Source organism: Sorghum bicolor, chromosome 9, assembly GCF_000003195.3.
Source record: "Sorghum bicolor cultivar BTx623 chromosome 9, Sorghum_bicolor_NCBIv3, whole genome shotgun sequence".
In the NCBI taxonomy this organism is placed as follows: Eukaryota; Viridiplantae; Streptophyta; class Magnoliopsida; order Poales; family Poaceae; genus Sorghum; species Sorghum bicolor.
The window spans coordinates 55,677,548-55,693,501 of NC_012878.2; the positions used below are offsets into that span (position 1 = coordinate 55,677,548).

Genomic DNA, 15,954 nt, shown 5'->3' on the forward strand with positions numbered 1-15,954 from the left:
TTCACCACCACAAATCATGCTCAGTGTGTTATTAACTGCCAAGACCGTACCATTGTCCTGGGCAATTATATCTTCAACACAGTGGATCAGATAACAAGTTTACAGGATCTTCATCATAAATATAACGGATGCAAGTCAGCCGAGTACCAAAGAGCTAAAGGCAGAGGCACAGAAGCAAGCGCACACCCAAGTACACAGACTGATGTACACAATGGAACACGAGCTTTACAGTACGGAGACCTCTCACGATTTCCACCAAGACCTTCACACTTATGGACTGGTATGCAATATGCTGCGACGACGTCTGATATTGTTGCGACTGATATTGTGGTGACGTAGAGTACCATGTAAATCTCACCTGACAATGTAAAGACACCAGGGTCATACAACCGTTCACTTGCATAGCAAGGGCCAAGCGCCAAGAATTCATCATACACTTCAACATTTGAAATGCCGACAAGCTCACCTAATAATGTAACACCACCAGCCCAGCAGAATAATCACAGCAAACGACCATAGTGATGGTTTGAACACCTTCAACTGTCAAACCTGCACATGGGCAATGTCCAGATCTTGTAAGCACGACCAACAGTGTGGAAAATAAGCACTGAAACGAGATCTAGGCTAGTTATTACAATATTCCCTCCAGCCAATAATACTTGGCGTTTCTGGCAGGGAAAACAACTTAGATTATTTTTGCTGTCTGAAACGTCACCAAACCACTATCACTAGAGGCAATATCTACACTGATGAGAATATTTTCCAAACCAGGTTCTTCACTACTTCACTCAGACTTAAGCTGTGAGCAGAGAAAATATACAGGAGTCAAACCATAAAGGGTCCGAGGATCTGCAATAGGAGAAGTGTATGTACCTGGCATTTTTTGGGTTACGAGATAGCCCAAAGTGCTAGACATCAGACAGTGAAATGTTGCAAAGACTTGGTAAGGCCTGGGTCTCTTGCACAGGTCTTACTTGGATCCAAAGCTCCAATGGGTCCTCACTGATTACTATCATCACTATGTTCATTGGCCAAAGTTCATCTCCGAGTATCTTTAGCAAAAAGTGGAATGATGTCAACACATACTATAAATTAAAGCAGAGCAGAAATTAGTATATCACATTTTTTTTTTCAACATACCGACGAGGTTTATTTTGGCGTTGAGTTCTTTCATCACTTGCAACCTCTGCAAAAGGAAAAAGGTGTCAAAAAAAATTATAGAACATAAGCAAGGCAAAGCTCCCAACATAGCTGAAAATTGAATATTGGTATAGAGTAAAAGGGAATCTAGATCTACCTGTTATTTCTTGGGACTTCAACAGAGAAGAAGCATTATTTGCACTAGGTTCTCTGCATACAAGAGAGAAATGTTGAGACAGAATAATTCAACCTACTTAGTTTAATAATGCATGCAATTGATGAAAAAAAATGCTTGTTCAGATGGTCGAGACTGACATACCTGATAGAAACTGATGAAGATGCTTGTTCAGATGGTCGAGAGTAATAGCTTCCATCAACAGCTACATAAGGTGAACCATAAGGTGCTCCTAGAGATCCAGAGGCACCAGCCAATATTGGTAGCCTAATGTCATTAGAATACCAAAGGAAGGGAGTTAGGTACTTAGTTACAAGCTAATTATCAGTACAATACTGGCACATTCAACTGATAAATACAACAGCAGCGCTCAGTCCGAACAAGTAGTATGCAGCTGTATATTATTATTAAGATTGCTTTACTTCACATGGTTAATGTCAACGCATACTCTCCATAAACATACCAACAGCAGATTGGTAACTTAATACAATACCACGTTGCACCAATTACATATGGACAGAAAACAAGACAAATGTGCTTTCAAAAGGTCTTGATTTAACCAAGTCCTTACCAGGTCATCTCAGAATTATTGAGACCAAGTTGTTGTTGAGACACAAATCCTGGCAGAGCCATACCAATTGAAGGAACACCACGCCCAACTGGTCGCTGACCTCCAAACTGCATAACTGTACCCAAAAAAAGAGATGGTGATTCAATTTAAAGCATATGCAGACTAAAGCAAGTATGAAGAGGAGATAATAAGCAACCAAATGCTTGTGTAATGGTGCATTCACACTATAAATAATAATACTACCCATTTACCAGGAGACTGGTAACCTTTAAGGCAATATGACAGTATGGAATTGAACCCATTTTTTTAAGAAAAAAAATAAATAACAGCCACCTAAAATATGTTTTTTTTAAATTCGTGTAGCTTCTGGGGTTGGAACTCTGTTCAGTTACCTTCTTCACTAGTTTACAGTAAGTTTCAAAGTAGTTCATTTCCTTGATATGCTTCACAGAGTATGTTACTGAACTCATATTTTACTGAGTGATGATACAAACCTGGCAGCAATGCTGGGGTGCCATGGAAATTTTGATCACCAAGTGTAATGCCCATTGCACCTGTAGCCCCAAGAGCATGAGCCCCACCATAGAGAAATGCACGCTCTTCTCCTTTGTCATCAGGTTGTCCCTTAACTGTTAACCGAGAATCATATTTGTTTGATCCACTAGGTGAAGAAATTTCAGCATCATCACCCGAAATAGTTGACGTAGGTTGTGCAGGTGATATTTTACTGCTATTGCTGAATCTTGCACCAAACATCTGGGCAGGCATCCTGGGAGGGGATTGAACTGGGTTTTGTTGAACAATTGGATGTGCAGGCTGGCCATAGTCTCTATTAACTTGATTAGTGGCTAAAGGAAACGGGCCATTTGATGATGATGCAGCTGGAAGCAGTGCGGGTCTATTCATGCCATTCATAGCAGCTCCAACATTCCCAACTGATGGTACAAAGGCCTTCCCTCTCAGGAGGTTATTACTAAGTTGTGCATTCCCTCCTTGACCAACTGGGAACTCTTGATTGGATGACCTCGCAGGATAAAATGGTGGTGAAGCTGAATTCAAGCTTGATGCAACAGTCTGCTTAACAGGAAGGACTTGTTCAAGCCGCAAATTTGATCCTTGAGTTTGGTCTTTTCCCAAGTTTGCATTTGACGAAGTGTCTTCAAGACTCTGGGATCTGAAATGTGATAACAGAAACAATTCTGATATATTAGTTATATATCTCAGAAGAGAAGAAGCAAAGACATAAGATCGCATAAAGAAAGACTTCCACTCACTTGGTATTTTGCTCTGAAGATACATCAGTGGTACTTTTCAAGCGTGGTTGGTAACGCTTGGAGCCTCTTCCTCGACCTACTCTTGGTGCATTCTTTTGACTCTTAGCATCACCATAGTAAGTGCGAGATTCATTTGGGATAGTGTCATAACTTTTAGCATCATCATAGTGATCACGAGATGGTTTTGGAACTCTATTCTTCCCATTAGAGTATGAAGAATGACGGGTATTCTTGGTGTTATCATGGTATGCATGAGATTCCTTTGGAACATAGCTATAGTTCTTGCTACCATCATGATAGTATGCTCGGGATCTGTTGCCTCTGAAGTTACCACGGCTAATGCCACGAGTTCTACCACCTTGTCCACCACCGCGTCCTCTAATGCCACCTCCCTGCTTTCTTTTTGGCTGAAAGTACAGTTGAAGAAACAGTAACATGTTAAGAAAGGAAGATACAATGGATCCATAAAAACAAAACAATAAAATGCATGGGTGGTCCTTAAACTAGTCCGTAGTGTCATCTAGATCCCTATTTTCTCTTAAAATGCACATCCATGTCCCTAAATTTTATGTGGTTCACTTGAGGTACAAATTACCCTAATCAGCAAGTCATTACATATGTAGCACTCTAGTATAGAGGAGCCCAAGATGCACCCCCCCCCCCCCACACACACACCCCATGCTCTACTATGTGCTCATGCCATCACCACGGTGTGTATATATTGCAATTTAGGTAACACATTTGCATGTAATATAGGCAATTCTATGCTAATTACAGTAATTTGGACTTCAATTGGGACACTCAACAAATTAGGGACCTACTAGATGACATCGGTGGACAAGTTTAAGTATGGCAAGAAAACATAGAACTTACATTGCCACCATGAAAATCATGCAGATCCATCTCATCAAATCTGTCATGGACCCAGGCTTGCTCGTCTTTAGGACTCCACAACCTTCTACTGTTCACCATTCTCCTACATGAGCAATACTGAAACATTAGACAGCAATCATTCAAAACCTCAAATCATAAATATCAAGCTTATGTGTGTGACAGAGCATCACAGCAACATTCTTAATATAAAGGATATCCATGCAAACATAACTAAGGTTCTGTATTATGACTGAGTTCAGTATGGAGTTCACTCACTGATCAGGCCATTTTTTCCTAAAAGGAATGTTGCAATGCATGCAGTATAATTTTTAAAAATATAACAATAATATATATACAAAATCCATGAGCAAAATGATGAAGGTCAACTACTCCTGACTAACTCTACCAGAAACCTTAAGCTCCCAAACAGTACTTCATTTATGTCATCGTCTTTTACTCCCTGTGCTAGACCGATGCATGATATACTTCCAATGGTTGAGGTAGCAAGCTACATTCCATACCATGCTTCAAATCCCACTTGCCCTGTTTCATTGTTATTCTTGTCTGTTTTCATGCTAACAATGTGTCACTATCCTCTCTTTTTGAGGGAAAATTGCAGTATGCACTTGAATTTGGTTGCCCCATTCACTGCTCTTTAACGCAGTGCATCATGCACTATCTTTTTTGCTCCATGTTATTTTTGAGGGGCATTTTTGCTCCATGTTACACAAGTAACGGTCATGCATGCAATGCATCGTTATTCTAGAGTACAAAGAATAGAATAACTGTTTTCATCTACCAAGTAAATGAGTGAAAAAAAATAGATAAATCAACTCTGTCATAAGTTTTTTAGCTATTGATTCACTATAATAACATTAGGTGGAATTAATTTGGTATTTTCATTAGTCAACGTACCAATGTCCTTTGATAACCATAGATGGGAGGAGCTGAATCCCGCCAAAGGTCTGGGCTCCAATTAGAGCTGAATCCCGCCAAAGGTCTGGGCTCCAATTAGTTGCATATGAACTAGACCTACAATGCAACTAAAGTAGACTACCAAGTGCATGTCTATGGTCCAATTCTCATAACACTTGTGAAAACAATAGCAGGATAAGCAACAAAAAGTGAGTGAGGAAGGGGAGGCTCTACCTTTGGCGCCCGCGGCCACGCCCACGGCCCCGGCCCTCCTGGAAGCGGTCGTCGTGCATGTAGAAGGCGCCGGTCGTCGGAACGGCGTAGGGCTCGTTCCCCTTCTTCTCCTCCTCTTCATCCCCTGGCGCTGCCTCACCCGCCTTTTCAGCTTCCCCATCCCCCGCCGCCTCGCCCCCCTCCTGCCCCGCACCGGCAACCGCCTCAGCCGCCACCCCGCGCACTCCGCCGTGCCCTGCTTCGTACCCCCCGTACTCCTCCTCGTATACCTCGTACTCCTCCTCGCCTACCTCGTACGCGCCCTCCTCGTCGTACACCTCGGCGGCGCCCTGCCCGTCGGAATCTGCGTCGGATCCGGCCTCCCTCCGCCTCAAGGGCGTCCCTCCGTCATCATCCTCGTCCTCTTCCTCGTCGTCGCTCGCAGCGTCGCGGCGCCGCAGCGCAGAGAGCGGCGCGTCGTCGAGGTCGCTCTCGTACTCCTCCTCCTCCTCCTCAACCTCCGGCTTCTCCTTGTCGGCCATTGGGGGCGAGCCGAGAGATCGCGTGTAGGATCAGGCGAATCCGGCGAGAGAATTTAGGGCTCGGGCGAGGATTTCGACGGAATTTGGAAGGTTCGAGAGGCCTTTTCTGCTTCTGCGGGAGGATTGTTTGCTTATCCACGGGAGGGGGGAGAGGTTGGATTGTGAAGTTAAAAAAAAGATTTAAAAACCATTGGAGTGTCCAAATCCTGGATTTGAAGGTGTCCGGAAAGGACACTGGCAGGGCGGTCCACGTTACGCACTGCATGTGGGCCCTGATGACTGGTTTCTCTTAAGGCTTTGTCGAATAGGATTCTGTTCGGCCCGCTTTCTGTTGCTACTATAGTTGTAGTTGGTGATGGGAAGAATTATGCTCTCACTCCGTTTTTTATATGCTAGTGTTTTATACTATTCAAAAGAAATTTCAAGTTACATAAGACGTCTATTTTAAATTATAAGTTGTTTTAATCTTTTGGTACATTGAATTTTCTACATATCTAGAAATAGTAAATTCGATGTACTAAAAAAGTCAAAACGACTTAGAGTATTTAGTTCCTTTCGCTAAATTTTATATTTAGCTAAACTTTGTTACTTAAGTAACTATATACCGACTAAAAAGAAGTTAAAATAATTTAGTCCTATTAATCATCTAAGAGTAGCTAAAATAGTTTTAGCTGACTAAAGTTCAGTAAGGGGAAATAAACAAGCCATTATAATTTGGAACGGATGGAACAGCAAAGTACTTCACATATATATGGTTGACTTCTGTTCTTTCCCCAAAACATAATAAGCTATATATAGACACTCATGTGTCATGTATAGACACCCAAACAAACGTAGTACATAGATCTGCTCTGTGCTTATGATTCGATGATCAGGTTGGAAAGACTTACAAGGCTAATAAAATCAAAACAAATGCTTTGTCATCCACAATCACGTTACCTTCCACTAAAAAATTATATTTTATTTTAAAAACATGATTAAACACGTAAAATTCAGTCAAACTGAAACGCTATCTTTTGCATGAGAGCCACAAGTCCTAATCAAATTTTAACACGAAGTTGGCATTCTGATTTGAAAAATCTAATATATCCATCATAAAACTTTTTTTTACGAGCCCAGGTTCAAGACCTCGATCTTTGTAGTTGGTATGTGTACAATTTTCTGCATTTATTTGAATACGCTTATGAGGGCGTGCGTACGTGTATATAATTATCTGGCTTTTGTATTATGTCGGGTCAACTCCAGTTCTAAGATCTAGATTAGGAGTGTAATATGTAGACTAAATTAATTAGGTTAATGGTTATATTTTTAGTGGTCTAGTCTAAAATAATTCATCTACATGCTCTCGTTATACCTCTATCTCTAGTTCACAACTATCCCTTCCCCCCTTATTTTGGTTTTCTTCTAGTATATTTTTGCCACACCCCTAAATATATGATAACTACATATCTATCTTGACAAGTCAAAAAGTATCTATAATTTAAAACGAGACGAGAGGAGTACTGAACATGGCTTAGGCCTTGTTTAGATGCAAAAAGTTTTGGGATTTTGACACTGTAGCATTTTCGTTTTTATTTGACAAACATTGTCTAATTATGGAGTAACTAGGCTTAAAAGATTCGTCTCGTGATTTACAGGTAAACTGTGCAATTAGTTATTCTTTTTATCTATATTTAATACTTCATGCATGTGCCGCAAGATTTGATGTGACGAGAAATCTGGTAAAGTTCTGGGTTTTTGGGTGTATCTAAACAAGGCCTTAATAAGTAGCACTTTCAATTTATCTGAACTTTTGAAAGTCGGTACTCCATCCAACTAAACAACAACACAAAACTTGGTGAACTTTGGATTGAATTATCTCTAGCATATGTCAAATCTGGATACCATATCGTCTTCCAGATCGTTTAACAACGGAGAGCCAATCTAGATAAATGCGATCAAAAGTCAATTTTATTTCTAGAATTTTAAAAATATACCCGTTTCCGTTACATTGACCAAGGACCGGGTGTAATCAACTCGTGCGAACACATGGCATTCTTGATGGAATTGGTCTCCTACATGCCTCATCCTCCTTTTTTTTTCCCCTCTGCAAGAGCACGACATGAATTCCGATGCTTCTCTTATAAACTCATGAGCGTAGAATGACTGTGCAACACCGTTCCCACTTCGTTATGTGATATACCGATACTGTCCTTGGGCAGTGGTGACACAAATTGCCACATTTGATTGAGGGCGTGTTTGGACGGCAGGCCTATTCGCTGAGTTTATCAGCAGACAATACTTTTAGTTATGACTTTTCAGATAAACGAACATACTCGACATCCATCCTGCACCACGCCACACGTGTTGTGCCACAGTTTTGGTAGGTGTTTGCTTTCCTTTCACACATACAGCTTGCCAAACTTTCCATGCTTTAGTTCAGTTGTTGTTGTTTCTTATTGCACTGAAAAAGAACGACACACTTTTGGCGCCGTCGAATGCCTAGTATAATCTATATTCAGTCACAGTTGCTTAGCCGGAAAATCACTTATGATGATCCACGAGATCACTAGACCATGATGTTTACATCATTACTTACTCCGGACGCAAACATTCTTTTATTTTGGCAAATCTGCAATTAGTTATGTGTACTCATGTCCTCCAGCTCTGTAATTCCACCGGTTCTTCAATCACACACAGGGGCATTTTCGTAATCAGCAATGTCCTCGGCTCCCGCACAGGTAAGCACACACGGCCGTGGCGTGCTGGACCGGTGCACGGCCAGACCGGCGACTGGTCGGGCACGTCAGCCGCCAGCTAGGCGACCAACTCTTCAAAACCCCGGTATCTCTCTCAAGCTCTGGTCTTTGCCAAGAACAGCAAGGAGCAAGGCTCCCAAGCCGTTCAATCTCCGGAGCATTTTCCTCTCGTCCTTCTCCAAACCACTCGCCGGCCACCTCCACACGCCCCCCCTCGTTTCTTGCAGCTGGGTTTTGGCTTCCGGAGCCGCGGGATTTCGACCGGAGCCCGCGTCGGCCATCCGATGGGGAGCAGGGTGAAGGAGGATGAGAGGAACGAGAAGATCATCCGGGGTCTTCTCAAGCTCCCCGGCAACCGCCGGTGCATCAACTGCAACAGCCTGGTGAGCTCTGGTTCTCGGAAATGTTTCAGCTTTCTGTGAACAAACCCCACATCGGGGATTGAGACGGAGACGTAGCTTGGTTGGGGGCTTGGAGACGTCCTGGTGCTTTTATTTTTGTTGGTTGCTCATAGGATGGTTCGCTTTAGGAGATTGGAACCTTATTGGTGATTTCTCTGGTCCTTAGTTCGAGGGTGGTTGTCTGATGTAGTGATGTCTACTTATGTTGTTCGTTCTCCTCACTTGGCACCGATTTCTAGATTCAGTAAAGAAATCAGGATCATGTGCCGAAACTGATTATTATATCTTACATAGGAGTACACGATATGCGATACTTTCATACGTATGAATTCGCATAGGCAAAATAAATATGAAACCAAGACCCTATATAGGTGGAAATTTGAGACAGGGGTCCAATTTCAGGCAGAAACACGGACGAAAAAATTCAGGTGGGGTTCCTTGTGCAAAACTATGTGACAGTTGATATTTGTGAATATTTAATTTAGGTGGTACAGCTTGGCCCTAGGCACATGTACTGACCCTAACCTGTTTACCAAATACCAATATATCCTTGATATAAGCATTCTTCGTTAACAAGGACCACAATATGTATGCAGGTTTAGCCTTGATGTGAAAACACATGATACATATTCCTTTCTTAACCTAAAAGTATTCTTCATTAACAGGGACCACAATATGTATGCACAAGCTTCTCTACTTTCATCTGCACTAATTGCAGCGGGATACAGTAAGTGATAATCATATTGTTGTTTTTCTCTTTAAAACTGCAGCAACTTTGTTTGTTTGGCTATATTACAGTCGTGAACTTCTCCCTAGAAGTGATAAACTTCTGATTAGTGCCTGCTCATTTCTGAATTGTGACATTTTACAGCCGAGAGTTCAGCCACCGTGTAAAATCAGTATCAATGGCTAAATTCACTTCTCAAGAAGTTTCAGCACTTCAGGAAGGGGGCAATGAGGTTCACCTAATATCTTTTTTATAATTTAGAAAGTCTTGTGATGTTTTCAGTTACCTTTCTTTTACACCATATATTCTCTTTCTTCCAGCATGCTAAGAAAATCTATTTCAAGCACTGGGACTTGCAAGGCCCTGTTATTGACAGCAGGTTAGTCATCTAGTCCTGTTCACTATTTTCATGCATATTGTAGTTGCACACTTGAAGTTTGATTGACGTGTTTTTCACTTCTAGTGATGTACATAGACTCAGAAATTTCATCAAGAATGTATATGTTGAATGGAGATATTCAGACCAAAGAAACGGCGAACATTTACCACAAGCAAAGGTACCTATCTGAAGTTCTGAACTCGTGCTCAGTGATCACCAATAGACATCTATGCAGTAAACTAGTATCCACAATCTCTTCACTGCCCAGAATTTTTTTAACCCATTAAACATCTGAAAGATCCAGGGTAGTCAGGACTCATATGGAAATAGCACCGCAGATTCATCTCAAGGAGTTTTAAGAAGTGCATATGTTGGAACTTATGAAGATAATCATAATCTAAAGCGCACCACAGAAAGTCTCTCGGAAAATCGAAACAGTTCTAATATACATCCAGTGGGTAGTACAATAGACCAAAATAATAGTTCTACAATGGCAAGAGAAAAGGTCGACCTTAGAAGCCATCTGCATCCAGATGATCTCTTGAAAACTGATGGAAAGTCAGAAAATAATCAGAAGGTTGTGGCCCCATCAGCTTCTTCTGCAGTACAAGCTTCCAAAGAAGCAAATAAGGCGGTTCTGCCCATCAAACTTCCTGATCCTCCTAGGTCTCAGAAAGCAACAGCATCTAATGCCTCTACTGAAGCACAGGTGATGTAGTTCTTACAGACTTTCGTTATTTTTTATTCTGCATTAGTGTTACTCTTTTCTTCTTTTAATGGATCCAACTATTTATTTATGTTTACTTAGGTATGCCAAAGATAGATCAAAATCCAGTAATCCAGAATAAATGTTTGATCTACCTTAATGAAATGACGCGCAGTTCTCCTGCGCTGTTCGAGAAAAAAAAACAAGCTTGCAATAGAAAACAATAGAGGTGCTTCACGACATATAACCAACATTCTACTAGTTTGTTTAGCGTGCATTTGCTCCTTTCGTGCATGATTGCATCTTCTTACCTTGCTTTATATGGACCTAATTTGATGAAATAGTCTTAGGTGTTGTGTAAGAGGTTCTCAGCTTATGTATCTTCTTTATTACTCCCTTCGTTCTACAATATTTGTCACATGGTCTTGGTACAAAACGTTCCGCAATACTTGTTCTGTTGTTCATTGAGGATATTAAGGATGTAGTTATGGCAGTAGTTTCCTCCCTACCCCTAATTAAATGCTCCAATAGAAACAAAGTGGCTGAAGTATTACTTTTGGTAGGGGTATGGATGGTCATTTCACATTTGTTCTCTCTTGAAACTTGTACTTCATTTATTATACATTTCTTATTTGAGAATTGAGTACCCTATGATTTTTTTGGGAAAAAATTAGAACAATAACCAATCCCATGGTTCCTCAGGCCCCATGATTCTGGCCTTGCCAATTTATCTTAATGGATAAATTTTGATTTTTGCAGAAACCGTCATCTTTGAGGACCGATGATCCTAGCCCTGCAACCTTGAAGGATGCTAAATTATATATGTCAAAAAATCTGATTGACTTCGATTCAGATCTGGAACCTCCTCAAGGTGTCACTCAGACTGATATTCAGAAGGGCTCTTTACCTCCAACAGACGTTGGTTGGGCAACTTTTGATGATGTTACTCACAGAAACACTACAACCATGCCTTCAACTTCCAGTACTAATTCTGTGGAGGGTCCAATGCTACAGATCCCTGATTTGACATCAGCACCACAAATTAGATTTTCAAATGGCAAGTCCTTGTCTTTTTCCCCGGCAAATCATGGAAGTCAACTGAACCAACATTATTTCTCTTCTGTGAATACTATCGAGTACAACAATACTCTCCTGAACAGAGCTACTAGTGCTCCAGTTCATAGCCAGGTTAGTATTGTCCTTCTGTTAGAAGAACACCAGCTTTTCAGGCGAGACATATTTTAAAGTTGTTTCCTTGCATGCATTTCTTTAGCTATGGAGAGCTGCATCACCTACACCAACAACGCAATGGGGAAGTATTCTTCCTACTAATCAGGTTTCAAATATGATAGGAACTCACAAACCGGCTATAGTATCAGCATCCCAGGAACCTGCTGCTGAGGCCACAGCTAATGGTAGAAAGGCACTTCCAGAGGTAATGGGGACAGGTGCCTCAACAATTTGCGTTTTGTTCTCCCATTATTCTTTTTCTTGTATGCCTTTTGTTCTAAAATCAGGAAATTTTGTAGGATATTTTTGCGATGAGCTATCGTCCAGTATCTTCAGCCTGGAACTGGCAACCAAATCCCCGTGTAAATATGCAATACGGACAATACCGCACGCATAATCCCGTGGGAATTGTAAATGTACGTGTTGTGATGTCATTTCAATCAGTATCGCATTAAGATTACTATTTCTCTTTCCTTAGTTATTTCTTGTTTCGTGTGCAGACAACTCAACTTGCCCATCCATACCCAGTAAATCCTGTTAACTTGGCAGGAGGGCCTGCATCAGCTCATGCCTCCACCAGAGTACTGAAAAGTTCTACCTCCTGTACTAGTAATATGTAAAATGCCAATAAGATTAGATGGTCGAAATGCTCTAGAGTTATATATACAATATCTAACCCAACCTATGTACTTTTATATTCAAGTGCACGATCTATCTGTGTCATTTTCTATAAGTTTCCTTATCTAAAAAAAAATCTTCTATAAGTTTATTGTTTCTGGCAATGATGAAATGCAATTTCCAATTTTTTCAAGAACTATTTTGAACTTCACTGTTTTTTGCTAGCTGTGTAAAAAAAATATCATGTTGCCTGTGTGCAGTTCCCTTCTTTAACTTCTATGCAAGAAGCATTAGCAAATCTGGGCAGTACTGCATTGTTGCCGCGTGCTGCAGGTAATGGGATCTCTTGGCAAGTTCAGCTCCTCCCAATGATGAAGGACAGCAGTAGCTCCTACTCTCTTGGCTTCATATAGTTTCCTTTGTTAAAATGATTTATTTACAGATCATCAATACATGGTTCAGCAACATGCAGTTCAAGTACAAAATAATACTTTCCCCACCGGGTAACACCCCTCCTCCCTCTCCCTCCTTACTCACATTGTCAATATGCCATATATTCTATATTCTAATATTTATGAACTTTTTATGGTTTTTATTACTGAAACAGTGAAACTGAGCGTGGCCACTAATCCTTCCAATGTTGTATGCTCGTCTCTTTTCTGAATATTGTAGATATGAAGGAATCAGAGGGATGGCCACGACTGCCAACACATATGGCTTACCTTCGATGGATCAACGTTTGGCTGCTCAAAATATACAGGCCATGAACCACAGTTCTTTACCCCGAGTTGGCACAAACCCGTTTGCTTAATCTGTTACCCCAGTTCTGTCGTTGTATATAGTTTTTAGCATTTGATGCTACGTTTTGTCCGTGAGAAGATGTTAGTGGAATAATGTAGAGGATCAAGCAGACTGCTAAGAAATGCCTGACCATGACCAGTTTTGTGTATAGGATTTTATTTTCGCTATAAAAGATGTTGATTGCTCACCTCGTCGTCCCTCCTAGATGCACCAATTTGCACGTGGTGCCTGTGATTGAACAGGCTTGGAATTGAAATAGCAGCTCAAAGGGGAGGTTTGTGCGCTGCACTGCTGCGGCAGAGATGGAGCTTGGGGCAACCGTGCAGTGGTGGTGGTGGGGCACTGGGGATGCACCTAGAAAGAGGACGGATCGGTCTATGGTGTCGAGGCGTGTAACCTTAGTGTCATATAGCACTGTCTCTGGGATCTATATTCAGAAAAAAGATCATCGAGAGGTGTAGATGCTATTCTTCTCAAAAAAGAGTTGAAGAAACAAAAAAAAAATGTCAGGCACCTGCTCGTCCATGCTCAAGACATGTAGCGTATATTACTAGTGTCTTTTGTCTGATCAAACTATGATTGGTTCAACGGAACATTGTAGGACTTACTATGCCTACTTCCAATATTTCTTTCTAAGAAAACTTAATTTCAAATCAATTGTCTCATTTTGTGACTCATTATTTAATGCAAATTTGCTAATGTTTTTTTTAATGTATCTACGTACTACTCACTCCATTCCAAATTGTAAGTCATTCCAAAAATCTTAGAGAGTCAAACTTTTTTAAGTTTGACCAAATTTATATGATAAAATAATTATTATTATGATATCAACTAAGTATCATTAGATTCTTCCTTAATTATTTTTCATAATATAGTCACTTTACGTTACAAATCTTAGTATTTTTCTCTATAAATTTGGTCAAACATCAAAATGCTTTGACTCTCCAAGATTCTTGGAATGACTTACAATTTGAGATGGAGGGAGTATATCTTTCATAATAACGAACAACATAATCTTCTTAGAGATTTATGGGCATTAATTTGCAGCAAGACACATATTTGATATTCTAACTAATAATATAAAGTTTATGGACATTCATTATTAGTTACACTTCGATTGTCCCATGCATGCTACATCGAAGACTCATATACCATGAGTTATAGTGGTCAAACGAAAACTCGAGTATATCTACATTGAGACTTATTATGCCTACTAATAGTTTAATATTTCTTTCTAAAGAAAATTTAATTTCAAATAAATTATCTCATGTTATGACTCATATTTAATGCGGTTTGGTTGATATTTTTTTAAAAAAGTATCTACATACTGTATCTCTCATAATATATAACTAAGATATCAAAGTAATAGCATAATCTTTTCACAAATTTATGGGCATTAATTTGCAGTAAGATATGGATTTGACATTCTAGCTACTATACCAAAGATTCATGGACATTCATATTAGTTATACTTCGATTCTCCTATGCATGCTATATTGAAGACTCACATATCATGAGTTGTGGTGGTTAAATAAAATATAACTTATGCTCTACATATAGACTTATTATGTCATAACAGTCCAATATTTCTTTCTAAAAAAACTTAACTTCAAATTAATTGTCTCATTCTCTGACTCATATATTTTAATGTGGTTTGGTTGATATATATTTTAAAAAAATATCTATATACTATATCTTTCATAATAACTAGGATATCAAAGTAATAACATAATTTTTTTTCAGAGATTTATGAGCATTTAATTTGCACTGAGATATGGATTTGACATTATAGCTACTATATTAAAGATTCATAGACATTCATTATTAGTTATACTTCGATTCTCCTATGCATGATACATCGAAGACTCATATACCATGAGTCATAGTGGTCAAACAAAAAATCGAGTATACTCTACATTGAGACTTATTATGCCTATACTAATAGTTCAATATTTCTTTCTAAAGAAAACTTAATTTCAAATCAATTATCTCATTTTATGACTCATATTTAATGCGGTTTGGTTGATATTTTTTTTAAAAAGTATCTATATACTATATCTTTCATAATAACTAAGATATCAAAGTAATAGCATAATCTTTTCACAAATTTATGGGCATTAATTTGCAGTAAGATATGGATTTGACATTCTAGCTATTATACCAAAGATTCAGACATTTATTATTAGTTATACTTTGATTCTCCTATTCATGCTATATCGAAGACTCATATACCATGAGTTGTAGTGGTCAAATAAACAATAACTTAGACATAGAGACTTATTATGTCATAACAGCCCAATATTTCTTTCTAAAAAACTTAACTTCAAATTAATTGTCTCATTTTGTGACTCATATATTTATTGCGGTTTGGTTGATATATACTTTAAAAAGTATCTATATACTACATCTTTCATAATAATTAGGATATCAAAGTAATAGCATAATCTTTTCAGAGATTTATGGGCATTAATTTGTAGTGAGATATGGATTTGACATTATAGCTACTATATCAAAGATTTATGGACATTCATTATTAGTTATACTTCAATTCTCCTATGCATGCTACATCGAAGACTCATATACCATGAGTGATAGTGGTCAAACAAAAAATTGAGTATACTCTACATAGAGACTTATTATGTCTACTAATT

General features: G+C 39.3%; 2 protein-coding genes across 4 annotated transcripts; one reads left to right on the forward strand and one right to left on the reverse strand.

Moving 5' to 3' along the window:
* On the reverse strand, positions 1–5,887 carry LOC8068978 (protein CASC3). 2 transcript variants are annotated; one of them, XM_021447926.1, is made up of 12 exons: positions 5,183–5,887; positions 4,949–5,065; positions 4,034–4,136; positions 3,161–3,567; positions 2,381–3,060; positions 1,887–2,001; positions 1,460–1,582; positions 1,298–1,350; positions 1,141–1,186; positions 874–1,052; positions 467–549; positions 1–358 (listed from the first exon to the last, which is right to left on the reverse strand). In XM_021447926.1, exons 1-10 carry the CDS (start codon positions 5,701–5,703, stop codon positions 1,025–1,027), a joined length of 2,193 nt encoding a protein of 730 aa, XP_021303601.1. In that variant the 5' UTR covers positions 5,704–5,887; the 3' UTR covers positions 1–358; positions 467–549; positions 874–1,024. The 2 variants fall into 2 exon arrangements, with proteins under 2 accessions (XP_021303601.1, XP_021303602.1); XM_021447927.1 differs by lacking the exon at positions 4,949–5,065 and having other exon boundaries at positions 29–358; positions 5,183–5,886.
* Positions 8,475–13,490, forward strand: LOC8068979 (stromal membrane-associated protein 2). 2 transcript variants are annotated; one of them, XM_021447104.1, is made up of 13 exons: positions 8,475–8,824; positions 9,508–9,569; positions 9,714–9,801; positions 9,890–9,948; positions 10,033–10,126; positions 10,247–10,657; positions 11,414–11,842; positions 11,928–12,089; positions 12,184–12,300; positions 12,385–12,465; positions 12,763–12,835; positions 12,945–13,005; positions 13,175–13,490. In XM_021447104.1, the coding sequence occupies exons 1-13, from the start codon at positions 8,726–8,728 to the stop codon at positions 13,311–13,313; spliced, it is 1,875 nt and encodes a 624-aa protein (XP_021302779.1). In that variant the 5' UTR covers positions 8,475–8,725; the 3' UTR covers positions 13,314–13,490. The 2 variants fall into 2 exon arrangements, with proteins under 2 accessions (XP_021302779.1, XP_021302780.1); XM_021447105.1 differs by having other exon boundaries at positions 10,253–10,657.

What these genes read in the sequence shown, in the direction of transcription:
- LOC8068978 (XM_021447926.1), bottom strand. Translation starts at nt 5,703, where the DNA reads ATGGCCGACAAGGAGAAGCCGGAGGTTGAGGAGGAGGAGGAGGAGTAC. An exon ending in ATGATTTTCATGGTGGCAAT is followed by an intron (nt 3,568 to 4,033) that starts GTAAGTTCTATG and finishes CTGTACTTTCAG; the next exon opens with CCAAAAAGAAAGCAGGGAGG. An exon ending in TCTTCATCAGTTTCTATCAG is followed by an intron (nt 1,351 to 1,459) that starts GTATGTCAGTCT and finishes TCTTGTATGCAG; the next exon opens with AGAACCTAGTGCAAATAATG.
- LOC8068979 (XM_021447104.1), top strand. Translation starts at nt 8,726, where the DNA reads ATGGGGAGCAGGGTGAAGGAGGATGAGAGGAACGAGAAGATCATCCGG. An exon ending in GTAGAAAGGCACTTCCAGAG is followed by an intron (nt 12,090 to 12,183) that starts GTAATGGGGACA and finishes GAAATTTTGTAG; the next exon opens with GATATTTTTGCGATGAGCTA. An exon ending in ATCCCGTGGGAATTGTAAAT is followed by an intron (nt 12,301 to 12,384) that starts GTACGTGTTGTG and finishes TTTCGTGTGCAG; the next exon opens with ACAACTCAACTTGCCCATCC.